Source organism: Galleria mellonella, unplaced genomic scaffold (assembly GCF_026898425.1).
Source record: "Galleria mellonella isolate WM207_F2 unplaced genomic scaffold, CSIRO_AGI_GalMel_v1 utg37, whole genome shotgun sequence".
Classification (NCBI taxonomy): Eukaryota; Metazoa; Arthropoda; class Insecta; order Lepidoptera; family Pyralidae; genus Galleria; species Galleria mellonella.
In genome coordinates this window covers 1,306,458-1,323,782 of record NW_026442087.1, presented here as the reverse complement: position 1 = coordinate 1,323,782, position 17,325 = coordinate 1,306,458, and the positions used below count along the sequence as shown (strand labels likewise).

The 17,325-nt window shown below is 31.3% G+C and overlaps 1 protein-coding gene across 1 annotated transcript; it reads left to right on the top strand.

Annotated features, from left to right (window-relative positions):
- Positions 1-134: 134 nt before the first annotated feature.
- Positions 135-16,817, top strand: LOC113515658 (uncharacterized). The gene is made up of 5 exons (XM_026899918.3): positions 135-280; positions 511-1,194; positions 5,832-5,895; positions 5,988-11,673; positions 11,751-16,817. Exons 2-5 carry the CDS (start codon positions 524-526, stop codon positions 12,185-12,187), a joined length of 6,858 nt encoding a protein of 2,285 aa, XP_026755719.2. The 5' UTR covers positions 135-280; positions 511-523; the 3' UTR covers positions 12,188-16,817.
- The last annotated feature ends 508 nt before the right edge of the window (positions 16,818-17,325 follow it).

Genomic DNA, 17,325 nt, shown 5'->3' with positions numbered 1-17,325 from the left:
AGCACTAACATAGCGTTATTAGTTTTTGAGCATTCATATAATTAATTATCATATTGGTAATAATTAATTTTTATCACAAAATTTGCAAAGATAAAATTTTACTATCAGAAGTTCAGATAGCGGCAACATTCTTATTTGGCGTCCATCTTTTAATCTTTGATGTGTTGTGTTGTTAACAAAAATTGTTATAAAAATACTTATAGAGCTTTTACTCATATTATAACAGACATTTTTTATTCACGGTTTCAGTGTGGAAGCTATTTCATCAAATTTCATCTTGGTACGATCAAGATTGTTTGATGTTTATCAAAAGTGTCACAGTATCATTATCGTTTGTTCTACAAAAAAGTTTCACCGTATTCTTTGCTATTGACCTAGGTGCTAATTGGTGGACCAACCTTCATGTGTTTACAATAGTCTCTTATTAATCGATGCTCCGATTTTTCACTGAATTTGCTAATAATATCTTAAGATAATTCATTTATCGTTATTTATCTATTGTTTTAACAGATGCAGTGCACAAATGGATAGGTTGAACCAGTTGCGAGGCGAAGCGGGGAGCTCTCGGGACTCGACACTGGACACCACGTCTCCGCCGAGCGAGGCTTTCATGACCGCTAATGAGAGCTCCTCTAAGTACTTTTCTCTGTCAGAAGTAGACTCGACATTCGACATTTCCCCAATAAAGGATGTTTCTTTGCCATCGACGACTATCACTACAGACAGCACGATTACTGACTCCGACGACCAGCTTATATCTAATTTGTCACCAATTGGAAAAAAGAGTGATCTGTTAGATAGCTATAAAATTGGGAAACAAATTGAAGCTGGTAGCATTCTCTCAGGTGGCGTGGATATATTTGATGATAATGATAATTCATATGATGGTGATGAGCTCATTATCGATGATAATGTTGACATGGATGATAAGTCTAACTCTGAAATAAAGGAGTCAGAATCTGTTCAGTTCAAAGACAGTGAGGATAATGCCGAGAGTACTGTAGTGAATGCTGAAACTGCAACAGAGAGTAAAGATACAGAGGTGGTGTTGCAAATAGATGGTAAAAATGTAGATGCTATTGATATTGGTAATGGACTGTATTTGTATAGAAAAGAGGGACAGGAGGAACTTGCAGCTGTTCAAATTATAGATGATGACCAGCATCAACCAAGTTTCAAGTTCCTTAAAGTTCGGTAAGTGTTTATTAATTTCTAGTTAAATTTATAACAAATTCCTTAACAAAAAGTGCTATCATTGTTCATGCCTTTTCCTATTATTTGGAGTTGCCATAGTATGTAATATATCTTTATTAAGGTATATTTTAAATTTAGAATAGAGTTTGATTATTTTCTTCTAATTTTAAATATTAGTGAATGTTTAAAAAAATTATATATATCTATTGGTACTATACTGTACTGTAATTTTTTTATATAATTCTTATTTGTTTTTATATTTTCAATTTAATAAATTATATACAATCTTACTATATAATAAATTTGTGACTAGTTGATGTGTATATATGAAAGATCCTTAAGAAAAAATTATAAGAGGAGGTTTAATAAGAGCATTACAAACCTAATCAATAGCTTTTAGAAATTTTGTAAGTTTGTACCAATATCACATAAAAACTGCACTAAATTTGATGTGGTTCACTGTTATCTTTCTGAAGCTGAGGCAGATTAATATGGAGAGTGGCTAGGCAGGCACCTAATCTGTGCCAATATAAATTTTAACTAACAGTATTAAACATTGGTGATTGAAATTATGAATTATTATTATATTATTATTATTTATCTAAAAATTGATTCTAATCATGTTCAATGACAATTGTTGAAAAAATAAAATTTGAGGTAGATGCATCTACATTTTTGTCTTGCAAAATTATCAATAATGTCATTATAGTTAATATAAGTTTGATTCAGTGTTAAGTATTTGCTAATGAATTCAATCTCTTATTTGTCCTGGTTGAGTGAATATAACTTTTCAATTTCTTTAGACAGGAAAATCTTGCTCTCAATTGTAATCGTTGATTGTCATTAATATGCACATTCTTAATACTATGCCAATTTTTGGGTAAATTGTATGAATATCTTTTATTCCAAAGAGACTTGACTAAATCTTTTTGTAATATGGATAAAAACATTACGCCAACCCCAAATAATAATTGGTATAAGGGTAGGAAGGTGATGATGTATCAATATAGGCATAAACATCTTTTATATATATTTTCTTTGTTTATAAATTCTGTGTGCACAGGGTTGTATGATTACACCCCTCTGTAACCATATGCCCCTAAGCACATAAGCTTGTCTTAGGGATAATATACATCTGCTTAAAATTTAAATTAAAAAAACAGCATGTTTTATTTTGATGTGCCATCTAAAAATAGTCTTTTTGATTGGTTTTCCTACTTTTGAATTCCAAGCATACAAAGTAGCGGAACAAATTTAGTTATTAAATAATATTTATCACTTGAATTATAATAAAAGTTATATTTATTACTTTTAATTAATAAGTCACAAGTATCAGCATCATCTATAATCTACTATTTCTCTCTTGGGAGTAAACATAAAACAAAGTGTCAATGACCTTTACCCTTTATTAAATGTCAACTTGTATGTAGGTACATAAAATTATTCATGTTGTATATATTATATTTGCTTTGATAGAACAAATATGGACAAATATTATATGGCATAAAAAAAAAAATTTGAAATTAAAATTTAATAAAAAAAAAAATAAATTAAGTACATACATAGACATTTTTTTTTTTGGTATATATTTAAATAAGTAAGTTCCAACTAAAAAAATGTTTACTAATTTTACTTGTAATTTAATTTTATTTATTTATTGTTACTTTAAATATTTAATTTATTATTTAACTTTTTAATTAAGAAACTACTAATAATAATAACTGCAAGGTACTGTAGGTGTATACAGTCTTTATAAATGCAAAAAGCAGTTTGTTTATTTATTCTTTTATTGCTTCTTGGTGCTATAATGGCTCGACTAATTATCATGAAACTTTGGACTAAGATAACTTTTTATCCTAATCCCAATATGAATATACCTTGGTCATGTGGATGAAATAATAGGTAAAATCTAGTAATATACTGCTGTCACACAGGACAGATAGACAAAAAGCTATGGTATTCTCATATTTAGGTAACAATTAGGCAAATACTTAATAAAATAAGCATCAAAACTGACATAGTCTGTTCATCAGTTGTCCTTTGGTGCTGAAAAGCTGGATGAATTAATTTCAATTTGATATGACAATGAATTTTCTATTTTAAAGACCAATATGAATTAAATTTTTAATAGATTTAAGTCAAAATATATAATTACTGCTTTAACTTATGTGTAATAAAATTGAAAAAGCTTTACTAGTTTCAGAATCAATTTGTGATCCATAGTCGTGAGTGACTGTGGCATGAGCACAAGCCTGAGTCAAGCTTGGTTAACGAGCTTAAACCGGTAGTTAAAACATGAAAAAACTTGTGTGCTTATGAAACTTTTAAAAATGAAATATATAATATTAAAATTTTATTTTATGTTGGTCCATAACTTAATAATTTCACAAAACTATCAAATTCATTTATTAAGAGATAGGTAAGAAAAATGGCAACACTGAATCTAGGGTAGATTCAGTGTTGCCATTTATCTGACTGAGTGATATGTCATAAATATACTAATATACAGATATGTTTATTTATACTTTATTGTGTGCAAAAATTACATTGTTATAATTTATATTAAATGAGGATCTACAAAAGGTGAGCTTAAATCTGTAAGAGTTTATATATATATCCTTATATTTTCTACTATTTATTTCCTGCTCACATTAATTTTTAATAATCATTTCTATATATGAATGACTGGTTGATACCATACATTGTTAAGTCAGCCATATTATATTGTAGTTATCTAAGTGTATAAAGTTCAATAATAAAATAAATCACTATAAAGTCCTTTATATGACATAAGTATTCCAACACTAAAGATCCTCCTCCTTCCTTAGTATACTTACTGTCTTGCATTGTCTCTTAATTTATTCTCCATTTATATTTTGACTTTGATTATGTAAATTTTATCTTTTATTTCAAAGCTCAAACAACTATTGATAAAATCATTATATCTAGCGTATCCATCAGAATGAAATGGTGACATGCACTGTCTTGTTTTTTCCCATGTGGACACTGACCAAAGTGATTCTAACAATAGATTTGTGTGTACCTTGTCTAGGAGTACTGATATATTGTAGTTTTAATTTTACATACTACTAACAATTTCAATTTTACTTTCTGTGCATTATTACCATTTTTTTTTTATTTAATTTTGATATTTTACTTATGTTCTATTATTTTAGATTTAGTCTGTGTTGCACTGTATACAGTATTGTATTGTATATAATACAATACCATCCATTGTCTATTTAAAAAAAAAATTGGTAATTTTGATTAGGATAATTGATTCAGTGACATTATGGTAGCAGAGCAGATAATATTTTTTTTTTATACTACTTAGAATGGCAAAGAAGCTGACGGCCCATCTGATGGAAAGCGGTAAACGCTGTCTATAGACATGAGCAGTACCATGGACATAACAGAGTATACTGTTTCGCCCATGATACCTCCCATGCGTTGTGATTCCTGAGGACTCAGGTGTTATTCCTTCATTATCCCTTTGTTATTCCACCCTTCAAACCGAAACACAGTTATGCAAACAAAACAAAACCAGTTAGGTATTGTTTTTTAATCATCATCATTAATTTCAATTATTAATTGTCCATTTATTTTTCAAGTTTCACTGATAGAACACTCCTATAAAGTATCTAATGATTTAGATTTCATTTATTTTGTACTATTGTAGCTTTTATCCATCACTTTGTCAGTGTGACTGGTATATATTTACTGACTAGTATATTATTTTTTTTTTTTTATTAACCAACTAGCTGACTCGGCGAACTTCGTTCCGTCTGACAGTCTATTCATTAATTTTTTAGATTTTTTTTTTTTTTATTATGATACCTACTTAATTTAATTTTATTTTTACTTATACCAAATTAAGTTATATTTTTATTGACAATAGCTGTGAGCTGCGCGCGGTACTGGACAGTACTTGGACTTGCAACATTACTTTATTTTTCTAAAATAAAAGGAGCCTAAGTTACTCTTTATTACATTAGCTACCTGCCAATAAAAGTCCCGTCAAAACCGGTCCAGCCATTTCAGAGATTAGCCGGAACAAACAGACAGACAGACAAAAATTGTAAAAAATGTTATTTTGGTGTATGTACTGTATTGATGTACATGTAGTAAAAAAACTATTATTTCAGTATTACAAACAGACACTCTAATTTTATTTATAATTTATATATATGGATGTAACAGTTTTCATTACAAGTCAATATTTACATTATAATTTTTAAATTAAGAAACTAAATAATAACAATGATAGTAACATTTGAATTAAAAAAGGATCCTATCTCCTCCATTCCACATAGTATAATCATACTCATGCTGATTGTCTAAGTGGTTAAGGCACTATAAGGTAACAAACAAGTAAATGCACTTTCACACATATAATATTAGTAATAATATTTTACATTATAGTGTAAATATATGGTCGATATATGCTTAGTATTATGAAAATAATATAGTATTCATAGGCGTATTCAGGCGAATCGACTGATTAGCACCCCAAGATGCGAGCGAAGCTTCACGAGGACGTGTTTGAGAGTTACTTCTATGGCATGTCTGTAGATATCATGTAATTAATTTTATTAAAATTGACATTTGTTGAAATTTGATATAACTTTCAATTCCAGTGAAAATGCGGAGGGAAATTTAGAAGTTTATGAGGAAATACAAATAGAAGTACCCAAAGAAGTGGTAAGTAGATATGAAAGGTTTTTATTAAAGTTTAACAATATACATATAAGATTTTATTTTATTTGACTTATGCTTCAATTTTATTTTTACAGCCTAGTAAACAAGGAAAGAGTGCAGATATGAATGTGTCACATGTTCCAATAAAGGACATAAACAAAGTAATGAGTGATCATTCATGCAGCAAAGTTGTTGAAAAAAGTCAGAAAATGTCTCAAAATGAAGAGCAAACTTCTACAAAAAATGACTTGGAGTATGAGCTAAACAAAGAGTCGCAATCTGATACCAGAACTGAATTAAATGTTAATGGTAAAATGGTGAAATTTAGTGAAGCAAGAAAGTCGCCGTTGATAGGAAGTTTTACACCCATGACGTATCACTCTACACCAAATAAAGAAGGCATTCCTCTTACAAAAACTATGGTGGATCAACAGCTGCATCCAAACAGACATTCTGATAATGTGAAGAAGACTATTGAAGTGCACACTGATAGTTCCAAACAGAGAGCACTGGAGTCACAGAATAGATTATCAAAAAGTATCTTCGACGAAAATAAATCTTCCGATTGTACTATCGTTTCGAAAGAATCAGAAAAATCAAATGAAAACAATGATAAAGATTCGAATTTGAAATCTCTCAACACAATACCACTTAAATCAGAAAATCAAATACCCAACGAAAACAAAAATATAGAGGAAGTTACTAAAATCTCTGCTGAAGTAATTGATAATAAAATTAGTGAAAGTATTGATAAAATGGAACAAACTGTAAATGCTAAGAAATCTACTAATGAAAGCGAGCAATCGACTAATACACAAGAAAAAATAGCAGTAGATAGGAATAAAGCACAAGATAAAGAAGTTGCCAATACTGAAGTTTCACTAGTTGGACAATTGCAACAAGAAAATAAGTTGAATAATTTTAAGCAAAGTGATAATTCAAATATAATTTCATGTAACGATAGTGATAATAGGGCTGTTACAAGTGATAATGCATTAAAAGAAAATAGCGAAAATATTGATATTACGACAGACAATAAAATACAAGACAAGAAACAAAATATTTTAGTTACTGAAGACAGAAAAGAAGGTAAAGCTACAGATACTTTTGAACGAAATAAACCAGTTTCGGAGCCTACGGAAACTCTAATGAAACAACCAGATGAGCAAAAACTTGAAACAAAAATTATACCTAAACAGGAAGATATTAGAAAAGATAAATCTAAAGATGATGCAATACACAAATCATCAGTTGTAGATCTTACTGGAAAAACACAGGAATCCTCAAATTCAAGCTTAAATAAAAATGAGTTGGAAAGTAAACCAATTACAGATGGACCAGAACTCCATTTACCAAATGAATCTCCACAAATAAATACAACAATAACAGAAACATTAGATACAGCGACAGTGAAGCCTGCTGTTAAAAAAATATCTGACACACATGTTTCTACTTCTGTAGTGGATGAATCCATTAAAATTGTACATAATAAAACTGAACTTAAAGAACATTGTAATAATGACAGTAAAGATAAACAATTAGATACTAAAGTAGTTTCCCCAATTCAGAACATATCTCAAACTAAAACTGAGTTAATAGAAAAGAAAGATACACCAAAAGTCCATAGTTTAATACAAAAGCCTATAAATAATAACCATTCTGGTGTTCCTTTTGGCAAATGGACTGAAGCCAATAGACAAGAGTTTTTAAATAAAATTAAAGAATCTAGGATCCCTACAAATAGTTCAAATGGAAAACAAATTAAAAATTCTAATGATTTAAATAGAAGAGACGTTTTGAAAAAAATTGATAGTCAAAGGCAGTCTAATATCGCTACAGCAAAGGCACATGAAGGATCAGGCATTCTTAAATCAGGAATAAAAAAAGAAACGCAAATTTTTACTAACAAATTATCTAGTGTGCAGGACGCTACAAAAACAGAAACAGACGTAAAAATGAGGCCTATACTAATGAAAAATCCAACTAAACAAGAAAATGTTATAAAATCTCTAAAAGAAATTCCTGACACTACAACATTTATGGCAGTAGATAAAAAAGAAAGTACACAACGAAAGGAAATTAACAATCAACATTTAATTGATAAAACAATTGAAGGGATTATTAATAGAGGAGTTCCTAATAAACTTAATACGGAAGAGGTCAGTCAAGAGTCTCTAGAAAATGATACAAATACTTTAGATGATATAGAGGTGAAAATGAATAAAATACATGGAATTTCATTGGTTGAAAAATCTCAACCAGAAGTATCTTCAGCATCATCTAAACAGGCTTTTAAAAGTTATTCAAAAACTGATAGTGATAAATCTGTTAATAAGCATAACAGAATGCCAAACTTATTGCCGTTTATTAATAAAACCTCACAAAAGAACACCAATGATAACTTAATAGATAATTATTCTGAAGAAGAAATTATAGAACACGAGCCTATAACAGGTGACATTGAACCAAACAAGAATATCTTGATCAAATCATCAACAAAAGAAACTATTCCGCTAACTGAATCTTTGATTGTAAAAAGTAATAAGGAAGATTCTAAAATGGAATCAATTATAACAGAAAAAGATTTTGATAAATTTGCTAGAAGAAATTCTATAACTTATGAAAATTGTTTAAAAGTTAACTTCGATGGTGGTGAATCACCCAACGTGATCAAAACTGTCGTTGAAAAAGATAATGCTTTGGTGTATCCTAAACATAACAAAAATGAAACCAAACGCGCTGACAACAAAATTATATCGACTCAGAAACTTGATACTTACAATCATCATACACAATCAAAAAATACGTCAACAACGATTAAATTTGGATTAAGTTCAGATGTTTCTCATAAAAGTTGTCCTTCTAAAGTGAAAATGGCTTATCAGTCGGTAATGACAGCGAAACGACATTTAGAACGGCCGTTTACTATTATTGAAGATAAACCAGTCAAGGTTGTTTATATGGATACAAATGCAGAGTATATTCCTACTCAATTAAATGTTCAAGGTAAAGAATTAACGTCAACTACAAAACAATATCCTATTATTGATACTAATACCCACAGTTCTTGTGATTCGTTAGATTCAGACCTCATGGAGACCATCGAGGAGGGAAAATCTCAAGATGATGTTAAAATTAAAAGCAAACATCAAAGAAAACAGGTCCTAACTCCAGTCGAAACACCTGAATTGGAACTTATTGAGCCTGAAGATTTAGGTTTTGATATTTCTCCTAAAAAGAAACGGAAAACAGATGAGAGTAAAATTGAAAAAAATGCAAAAGCTATAGTTCCAAAGAAATCGTATTTGTTAGGACGTAGTCCTACAACAGTAGAAGATAAAGTAATTCAACTGGCAAAACCGTTTGATGTGACAAAGAATCTCAAAGATTATTCTAAACCACATGAACCTCATCCAAGGAATAAAAATACTGTCTCAGCCATAGACAATTTAGTTATGGCTGCAGCATTAATCGAAACCCAAGCTGAAAACATTAAATCTAACATTATCAACGTCAATAATTCTGATAATCAATCAAATACGCCAGTTAAAAGAGGGAGAGGACGACCAAGAAAATATCCTCTTCCTGAAATAGACTCTGAAAAGAATAAAAATTTATCTCCTCAGAAAAAGTCAAGAGTGTCAACGGATGAGAAAATAGATGCATCCATAAGAAATATGGAAGACGATAGTAGTGATGACGAAGTAGTAAGAGAAAATTGGACAATGGGTAAAATCAATGAAAATATTGTATGCCCCATTTGTGGCAAACTGTTTAGATCAGAAAATGTCGTTTTTAAACACGTTAAACATTGTACGGGCCCTTCGCCTAATCGATCCGAATCAGATAAAAGAAGATCAAGACAATCACAAGACTCCGAAACAAAAGACGATGAAATCGAAAGTAAAAATAATATTTGCCAAAAGGAAACGTCCAAGAAACAGGAATCCAAAGATAGTCCTAAACATATTCTGAATAAAGATGATGTCATTCTAATTGAAGATACTCCTATTAAGGATAAATCTGGAAAACGAGAAGTGAAACAGGAAAGGAAAGTAATTAAAAGTAAAACTTTTGATAAAGATAATCTTGTTTGTGAATTTTGTGGTAAAACATTTAGACAATTGTCATATTTGGTTAGCCACAAATTGCAACATGGTAAAGACGATTTAAAGAAAAACAAACCTGACAGTCAGCCCTTTAAATCGGTATTTAGTTGTGAAGTTTGCAAAAAGGAATTTAGGAAATTACATCATTTGGTCCAACATAGGATTATTCATAATTCAAACAGCAACATGACTGCTCGTTTGTCAAGGAAATACTCTTCTGAACGGAACGAACATAAAATTGAAAATGACCAAAAGACTTCCAAACACACAGAAGATCCTAGCGCTGGTTTCCGATGTGAACCTTGTGATAAATCATTTAGAAAACTGCATCATCTAGTTGAACATAGAGAAACTCATGATGGTATTAACAGACAAAAAAGTACCTCATCCACACAAATTAACTACGAAAAATCTAATCCCCCATCGCAATGTGAAATTTGCAAGAAAACTTTCAGAAAATTGCAACATTTAATTGAACATAAACAACAACATTTGGAAACAAATTTGGAAAAATCTGATAATAAAAATCTAAAAAGTTCTTTGTCAGCAAAGGATATAATTCATGAATGTTCACTATGTTATATGGTGTTCCCTAATGAGCATTCTTTAAATAAGCACACCATAATTTGTCAAAGAAAAAAGAAACAATCTGCTGCTAAACAGTTAAAACAAATAGAAAAAAATGAATTGAATGAAGACAGTGGTGATGTCGAAGAGTCCAAACAAGAAACAATAACAGAAGAAAATAGCGACGTCGAAACTGTAGAAGATAAAATTTCATCCGATAAAGAAATTGTACTGGAAAAAAATTCAACAAGTCTTGATATTGTGGACAATGTAGAAATAGCCAATGTCACGGAAGATTCACGATTGGAGGAAAAAATATTAGTAGAACCTGAAAATGAAGTAATACTGCATACTGAAATCGAGAATGATGAAAATAATGTGAAAACAGAAAACGATACTGCTAAACCAGCGAAGGATCAATCTGAAACGCTCACCAAAGATGCAAAAACGGAAGAAAGAGAAATATTAAAAAATCAAAATACGCCTAAAAGGAAGTTGGTGTCAAAAGAAAAAGTTCAACCGACAATAACTAAACGTCATAAAACTATAAACGCACCTCTTCCTATAATCTCAGATGATGTACAATCTGTTATATCTAGTGATGATGATGAGATTCGGTATATGCTTAATCCCAATTTTAAAAGCGACACCCCAGAGTCCAAGTTGTTTATGAAAGTTAGAGCTAAAAAAAGAAACTCTCTACAAATTGAACGGCCTAACTCTAAAGATCTAGTCAAAAGACGAATATCATTACAACACCCACCCAAAGTTCCTCGATTAAAATCGAAATCTATCGAAAATAAAGATGTGCCTGTCAACACACCTAATCTTGCAAAAACTGTTGTTAAACCACCTGCATTAGATCCAGTGCCTTCCACAGATTCCGACGATAGTGATATTAAATACTCTTTCCCCAAAACTGTTGTCGAAAAGACTTCCAAGTCTGTATCACACGAATCGCCAAAGAAAGATAAGAAAATTAAAAGAAAACCTTTGGAAGAGAAAAGAAAATCACTTACTAATATAGCTAGACGTAAATCACAGGGCAAAATAATTTCCGCTAAATCCAGTGTAAAGCCGTTGCCTATAAAACCAATTAAAAGACGTAAGTATGTCTCTATATTTTCATTAATGTGCTTTTCAGAGATTTTATGGCTAAACTTTCTAAATGTGTGTTTGTAGGAACAGCAGAGATTGAGCACAGATGTGATTGTGGCCAATTGTTCAATAGTGCGGCGCTACTGTCTCGTCATACGACGGTAGCGCACACGCCACCGCGGATACGTCGCCGACGGTCACCGCCACCAGAGGTCGATAATAAGACGGTCACAAAATCGGCACCAAATAAATCTAGTGTCGCCGGGAAATCGAGAAAGAGTGTCGATTTGAGAAAATCAAGTGTTACAAGTAATTCCGCTACCGCTACCATGCCGGATAAAGCGACAAGGAAGTCGAACGTTAACAAAAGTGACGCCAAGACACCTAATCGCAAGTCAATCAAGTCTGGTGACCAGTCGTCGCAGAGTGGCGTGTCTTCCACGAAGCCGAGGCGGGGCGCCGCCCACAGGGGAGTGCCTGTACCGGAGAAAATGAGAAAACTCATGGAGAGAAAGAAATGAACATTGAATTAGTGATGGTGAGTCGTTTGTTGTATTAGAGCGAGTGTAATTAAGCGATCGGACTGAATTCTCATTTCCTAGAATATTTTTTGGGAATGATAGGCTAGTTTATGTTTAGGCGAATCGCTAGTTATAATTAAATATAAAGTCATACATCACAACGCTCTCAATAAAGTAACAGACGGACCATTGTTTGTATCATAGGAATATTTTTACAAGTATTTAAGATGAGCATCTATAAACAATATTTTGATCGTTGATCTTGTCTATATGTAAATTTGAGAACATAAAATTACCTATAGATACCTATATTTTGTCAATTTGTTCTAGAGCTTAGTCATAAGTATATATGTAGGAGAATAATTATTTATATTTTATTAGTTGTAAGAAATGGAGTAAAACATTTGGCATTATTGTTTCGTTATAGTTTTGTCGTATTGTTCACTAATTATTGTGTTTTATAAATGAATTTCGTTTAAACCAATATATCAACACCTAAAATCTCATTCAACAATCTTTGAAATTTATATATAATTCGGTTTATTTGAATGAATGACTGTTTATTAAAGTTAAAGTATCAATAAGTTAATTTTTTTCTTTTTATTATGAAATTCTATACTCCTGTGTGAATTCAGTGCAATTTCTCTTTTGAACTGCCGTATTTGATATTTATGTTTAAAACACATGTTTGAACAATGTGTTTAGTTTGGATAGGTGATGATGGCGAAAAGATTTTTTTTTATTCGATATCATAGTGACGTTACCGAAAGTTTAATTTTGCATAATTTTACGTATAATAAATATTACGTTGTATGAATTTAGTTTATGGATTTAATATTACAATGAGTTTGTTTCGAATGTTCGTTATAAAGTATAAAGAACAGAGTCAGCCAAAAGTCCTCCTGATAAGCAATGACACTAAATAAGTGATAAACTTCAATTGTTAGTGTTACTGTGCGTGTGAGATATAATGGGACGTAAAACGTACTGTCTCATTCTTTTCCATTCATGCAGTAGCGTAAACGGTTTTCGAAATGGATTTATTTTTCTTCTTGTCTTAATAGAGGGCCTGACGATCTGTCTCATCCTTTTTGGCATGTAGGATGACTGACTATAGTTATAAAAAGTAATGATCAATTCGCGTAGCTATAACTGAAGCGTAAGCTCTTTGTCTAAGTCAGATATCTGCATACCGTTTAAAAAAAAAATAGGATTTCAAAGTTTAATTCTTAAGCGACTTGTCACACAGTAAAAATGCTCCGTGTATTGGATTCATGCTAGTCTATTATTATTTGTTAGTATTTTCACAAAATGTATATTTCTTTTTTTTTATATATAAACCAGACAAAGGACCAGTTTGCAACTTTATATTTAAAAATAACAATATAGGTACGAAGTTTATCCGATTTTTGTAACCAAATTCCTAGCGAACAATACATGAGCCTTGTTCTTGATATAGTTTCTTTTATTTGGACATACATACATAATAGCACACCTCTATGAATGTTGTTCTAAATTTAAACTTATCTCTGTCATATCCATAATTTATATGTGATACAAATTTTTAGTATCAATTATATTAAGAAAGCCCCTTTAACTGGGATCTTGATTGATCCATCCTTTCCAACATGGGAATATATAGTATATGTTAACCAAAATGTAAATGAACATATGCACATAACATATCTTCATGGACAATAAGTTTTATATAAAAAAATGTGTACTCAATGTATAGATGATTTTATGTTATATGCATTGATATTTACGGTTGAATATTCCCTGTTCCATTTACAGGAATTTTGTAACAAAAATCGAATACTGCTCTGTAAAGAATTGTTCTTTGTGCATGTATTACTGACATATCCTTCATACCATTTCGAGTAAACTAATTTTATTAATTACTGTAGGAGTGTAGGATGTATTTTATGAGCTTAAATACAATGGGACCGATTCTGAGATACCATTTCTCTAAAACCTATGTCTAAATTTAAAATAACTATAGCAAAATGTTTTTTCTAAGGACCAATATGAACTAAATTTCTAATATATTTTTTTTTTAATTTGATTAACATGCATAAATGCATTAAAAAAAAACTGGATTTTTAGTACCACTTAAAGCACTTAAAGGCTTGTGTGTGGTACTTTACATTTCGTTCTCAAATGTCAATATTTACATTAATATTCTGCTGTTTTAGCAAGGTTGGACAGTAAATAAGCTTTCAGTTTAAACTTTATGTTTTTAACAGTGATATTGTTTCGCGAGTCGGTAGATAGAGAATTTACTAATCGCGGTATAAGGTAGGCGCTCGTTCGCTCGCCATAGTATGTCATAAATTGTAGTGTTATTAATTTAATTTATTATGGTCCATAGTGCAATAATTTTGCTAAACTATTGAAATGACGTCTCAGAATCGAGCCCATTCTCTTCAATTAATTTGATTTGAAGGAATTGTAAAATATATAATTACCGTATAGTGAAATAAGCGCTTCCCAACTAATGGAGTTTGAATTATTTGGCGCGTCAATACAGTCGTATATGTATGTTTTGAACATTTTAAAAGTTTAATAAAAATAAAAAAATAAATAAAATAAAGAAATCAGATTTTTCTGATGCACAATGATTTTGATAAAACTCGATTTAGATAAAATCTTAAGGGTTATACGTAGTTAGACCAAAAATGACTGTCTAAAGCAATTTAAAATGTTTTGTTTAAAAGAAATTGTCATACAGTATAATGGTGATGGCAGAGTTTTCAATTAGGCATTTTTAATTTAACTCATTACTCTTAATTCTAATAAATCTATGAATACGGTATAATATGTTGCATTGTAAGTGTAAAAACTCGTTTACGGAGACTCGGAACAGTGGCGAGATACGTAGAATAGTATGTTACGAAACTTGTGGTTTGTTTCAGCGATTAAATACATACGCGTATATGTAGATATTTGTGAGCGTAGTGATTACGCGCATATGTAAATTAATTACACTTATTATGTTACGGATTACGCATGCGCATTATGTGACACCTCTATATAAACAGGCGTAATCCGCACAAAGGTCATTACCGTCGTGCCATCCAAAGCTCCCATCTCCGTAGACGATATCTAAACGTCGTCCGTAGCGACTAAAACTAATAAAACAAACAATTAGCATAATTATTGTTGATGTTGGCTAATACCATGGGTTTTATTAATGGGTGAAAATGGAATGATAACCCCGCCCGCGCTATCGGTATACACCGACGAGGCACCAGTGAAAGATGATAGGTGAGAATGAATGCAGGTCAGTTAGCCCACCATGATGAATTCGACAAGAATTAAACATGATGGTTTCCAGGGGGAACCGCGTGGAGTTCGACCTGAGGTCGTGGCTATATTGATAGCAATGGGCTATTAGACCATTACTAACAATTTCTTGTCCCCCAATTCCATGGGTTAGCCAAGTCCATTAGCTGTCTCTACATTGCAAAAATCTACTTAAACATGTTTTCTATATTTTGGACAGATTTGATTTATTTACTGGATGAGAATAAAATGGTTCATCCTTCTATAATAATGGAATGATAGAGTATTAGTGGCGGCTGGAAACAATGAGGTTCAAGTTAGACATATTATTTATTTAAACTTTATTTATTATGGATTTAATGCTCAAGGCATTCTCTACCATCTTGACCTATCAAGGCAAAATCATTACAAATAAACCACGATGGTTTCTAGAGGGGATCGTATTGTTCAAATTGACGAGACATTTTTTTTTATGGGTAAAAATGGAATGGAAACTTCGTCTGCGCTATCGGTATGGGCTATCTGGGCACCAGTGAAAGATAGATAAGGTTGAAAGTTAGAAAGTTGGCCCATCAAGATGGTTAGCAGGGGATATTGACTTAATAGGGTATATTGCTAGCATTGGAACTTTTAGATCCCCATTACTAAGTTTCATCCGAAGAGGCGTAATTTACACTCACGTGACAGACTTGCTGCTTAAAACAGGCCTGAGGGCCTACCATGAAATGTTTTCCGAAATTTCGGAGCCAAACGAAACAGAAATTTGATGTTACAATTACATAATACATGCCGTTTGGGAATATTAAAAATGTTAAAATATTGTTACTTTTGACTTTTATGATGGGATGTATGACGAAAGAAATGTTAAACTCCATTTATTGGTCCGATTCTGGTATAAACAAAAACACGAAATTGAGTTCGAAATTTCGGAATTTCATTTCATGGTAGATCCGCTGGTTGGTGTTTTGTTTTGTTAGATTTTGTTGCTACGGACACATCCTAAGAGAGGTAAAAATTGTTATCAGTCGGTTAACGTGTGAATATTCATAGAATGGTACTCTTTCAAGTTACGTTCAAACTTGGACCAAAATATCTATAACAATTTCTCTGTTTCTAATGGTAATAATATATTATGTTGTTTTTAATTTAAAATAATTGTTATATTACTCTCGTGACTAACAGTGTAAATGTGATTAATGACTAAAAGAGTAGACCGTCTCGTGAGATTTATGTTTTAGAAGCATTTAACATCAAATGAAATTTTATATATGTAGATGATATCATTATTTTTAATATGATGATGCAATTTTGATTAATGGGTTATCAATAAATTGTCTAAAATAAATTGGGTTTTATTTAATTTTAAGGATTTATGTATTTTTTTTTTAGGTAGTCCTCAGGAATGACAACGCATGGGGGGTATCATGAGCGAAACAGTATGCTCTGTTATGTCCATGGTACTGCTCAGGTCTATAGACAGCGTTTACCGCTTTCCATCAGATGGGCCGTCAGCTTCTTTGCCATTCTAAGTAGTATAAAAAAAAAAGCTGGGGGTATATATAATTATTAGAAATTCTCCAGTTTTAATCCCCTTACAATCCCTTAATATGGAACATTTAAAAAAATATCCGTACAAATATTTAAAAGGCCAGCATGTACAAGCAGCTCCTCTCGTGTTGCATCTGTCGTAGATAGATTTTTTTTAATTCGTGCTTAGTTGACTATGTTTGATTCGTATGTCTGCTGTGAAACAGCTTGCACGGTTGTATTTTAGTTTGAAGGCTAGGATATGATACTGAATTACTAGATGGAATCAATGGATATCGCCCTAGCTCTCAAAAATGGATGATCAT

Coding starts and splice junctions, on each gene's coding strand:
- LOC113515658 (XM_026899918.3), top strand. CDS start 524: ATGGATAGGTTGAACCAGTTGCGAGGCGAAGCGGGGAGCTCTCGGGAC. Junction 1,195..5,831: donor TTCAAGTTCCTTAAAGTTCG/GTAAGTGTTTAT, acceptor TTTCAATTCCAG/TGAAAATGCGGAGGGAAATT. Junction 5,896..5,987: donor TAGAAGTACCCAAAGAAGTG/GTAAGTAGATAT, acceptor TTATTTTTACAG/CCTAGTAAACAAGGAAAGAG.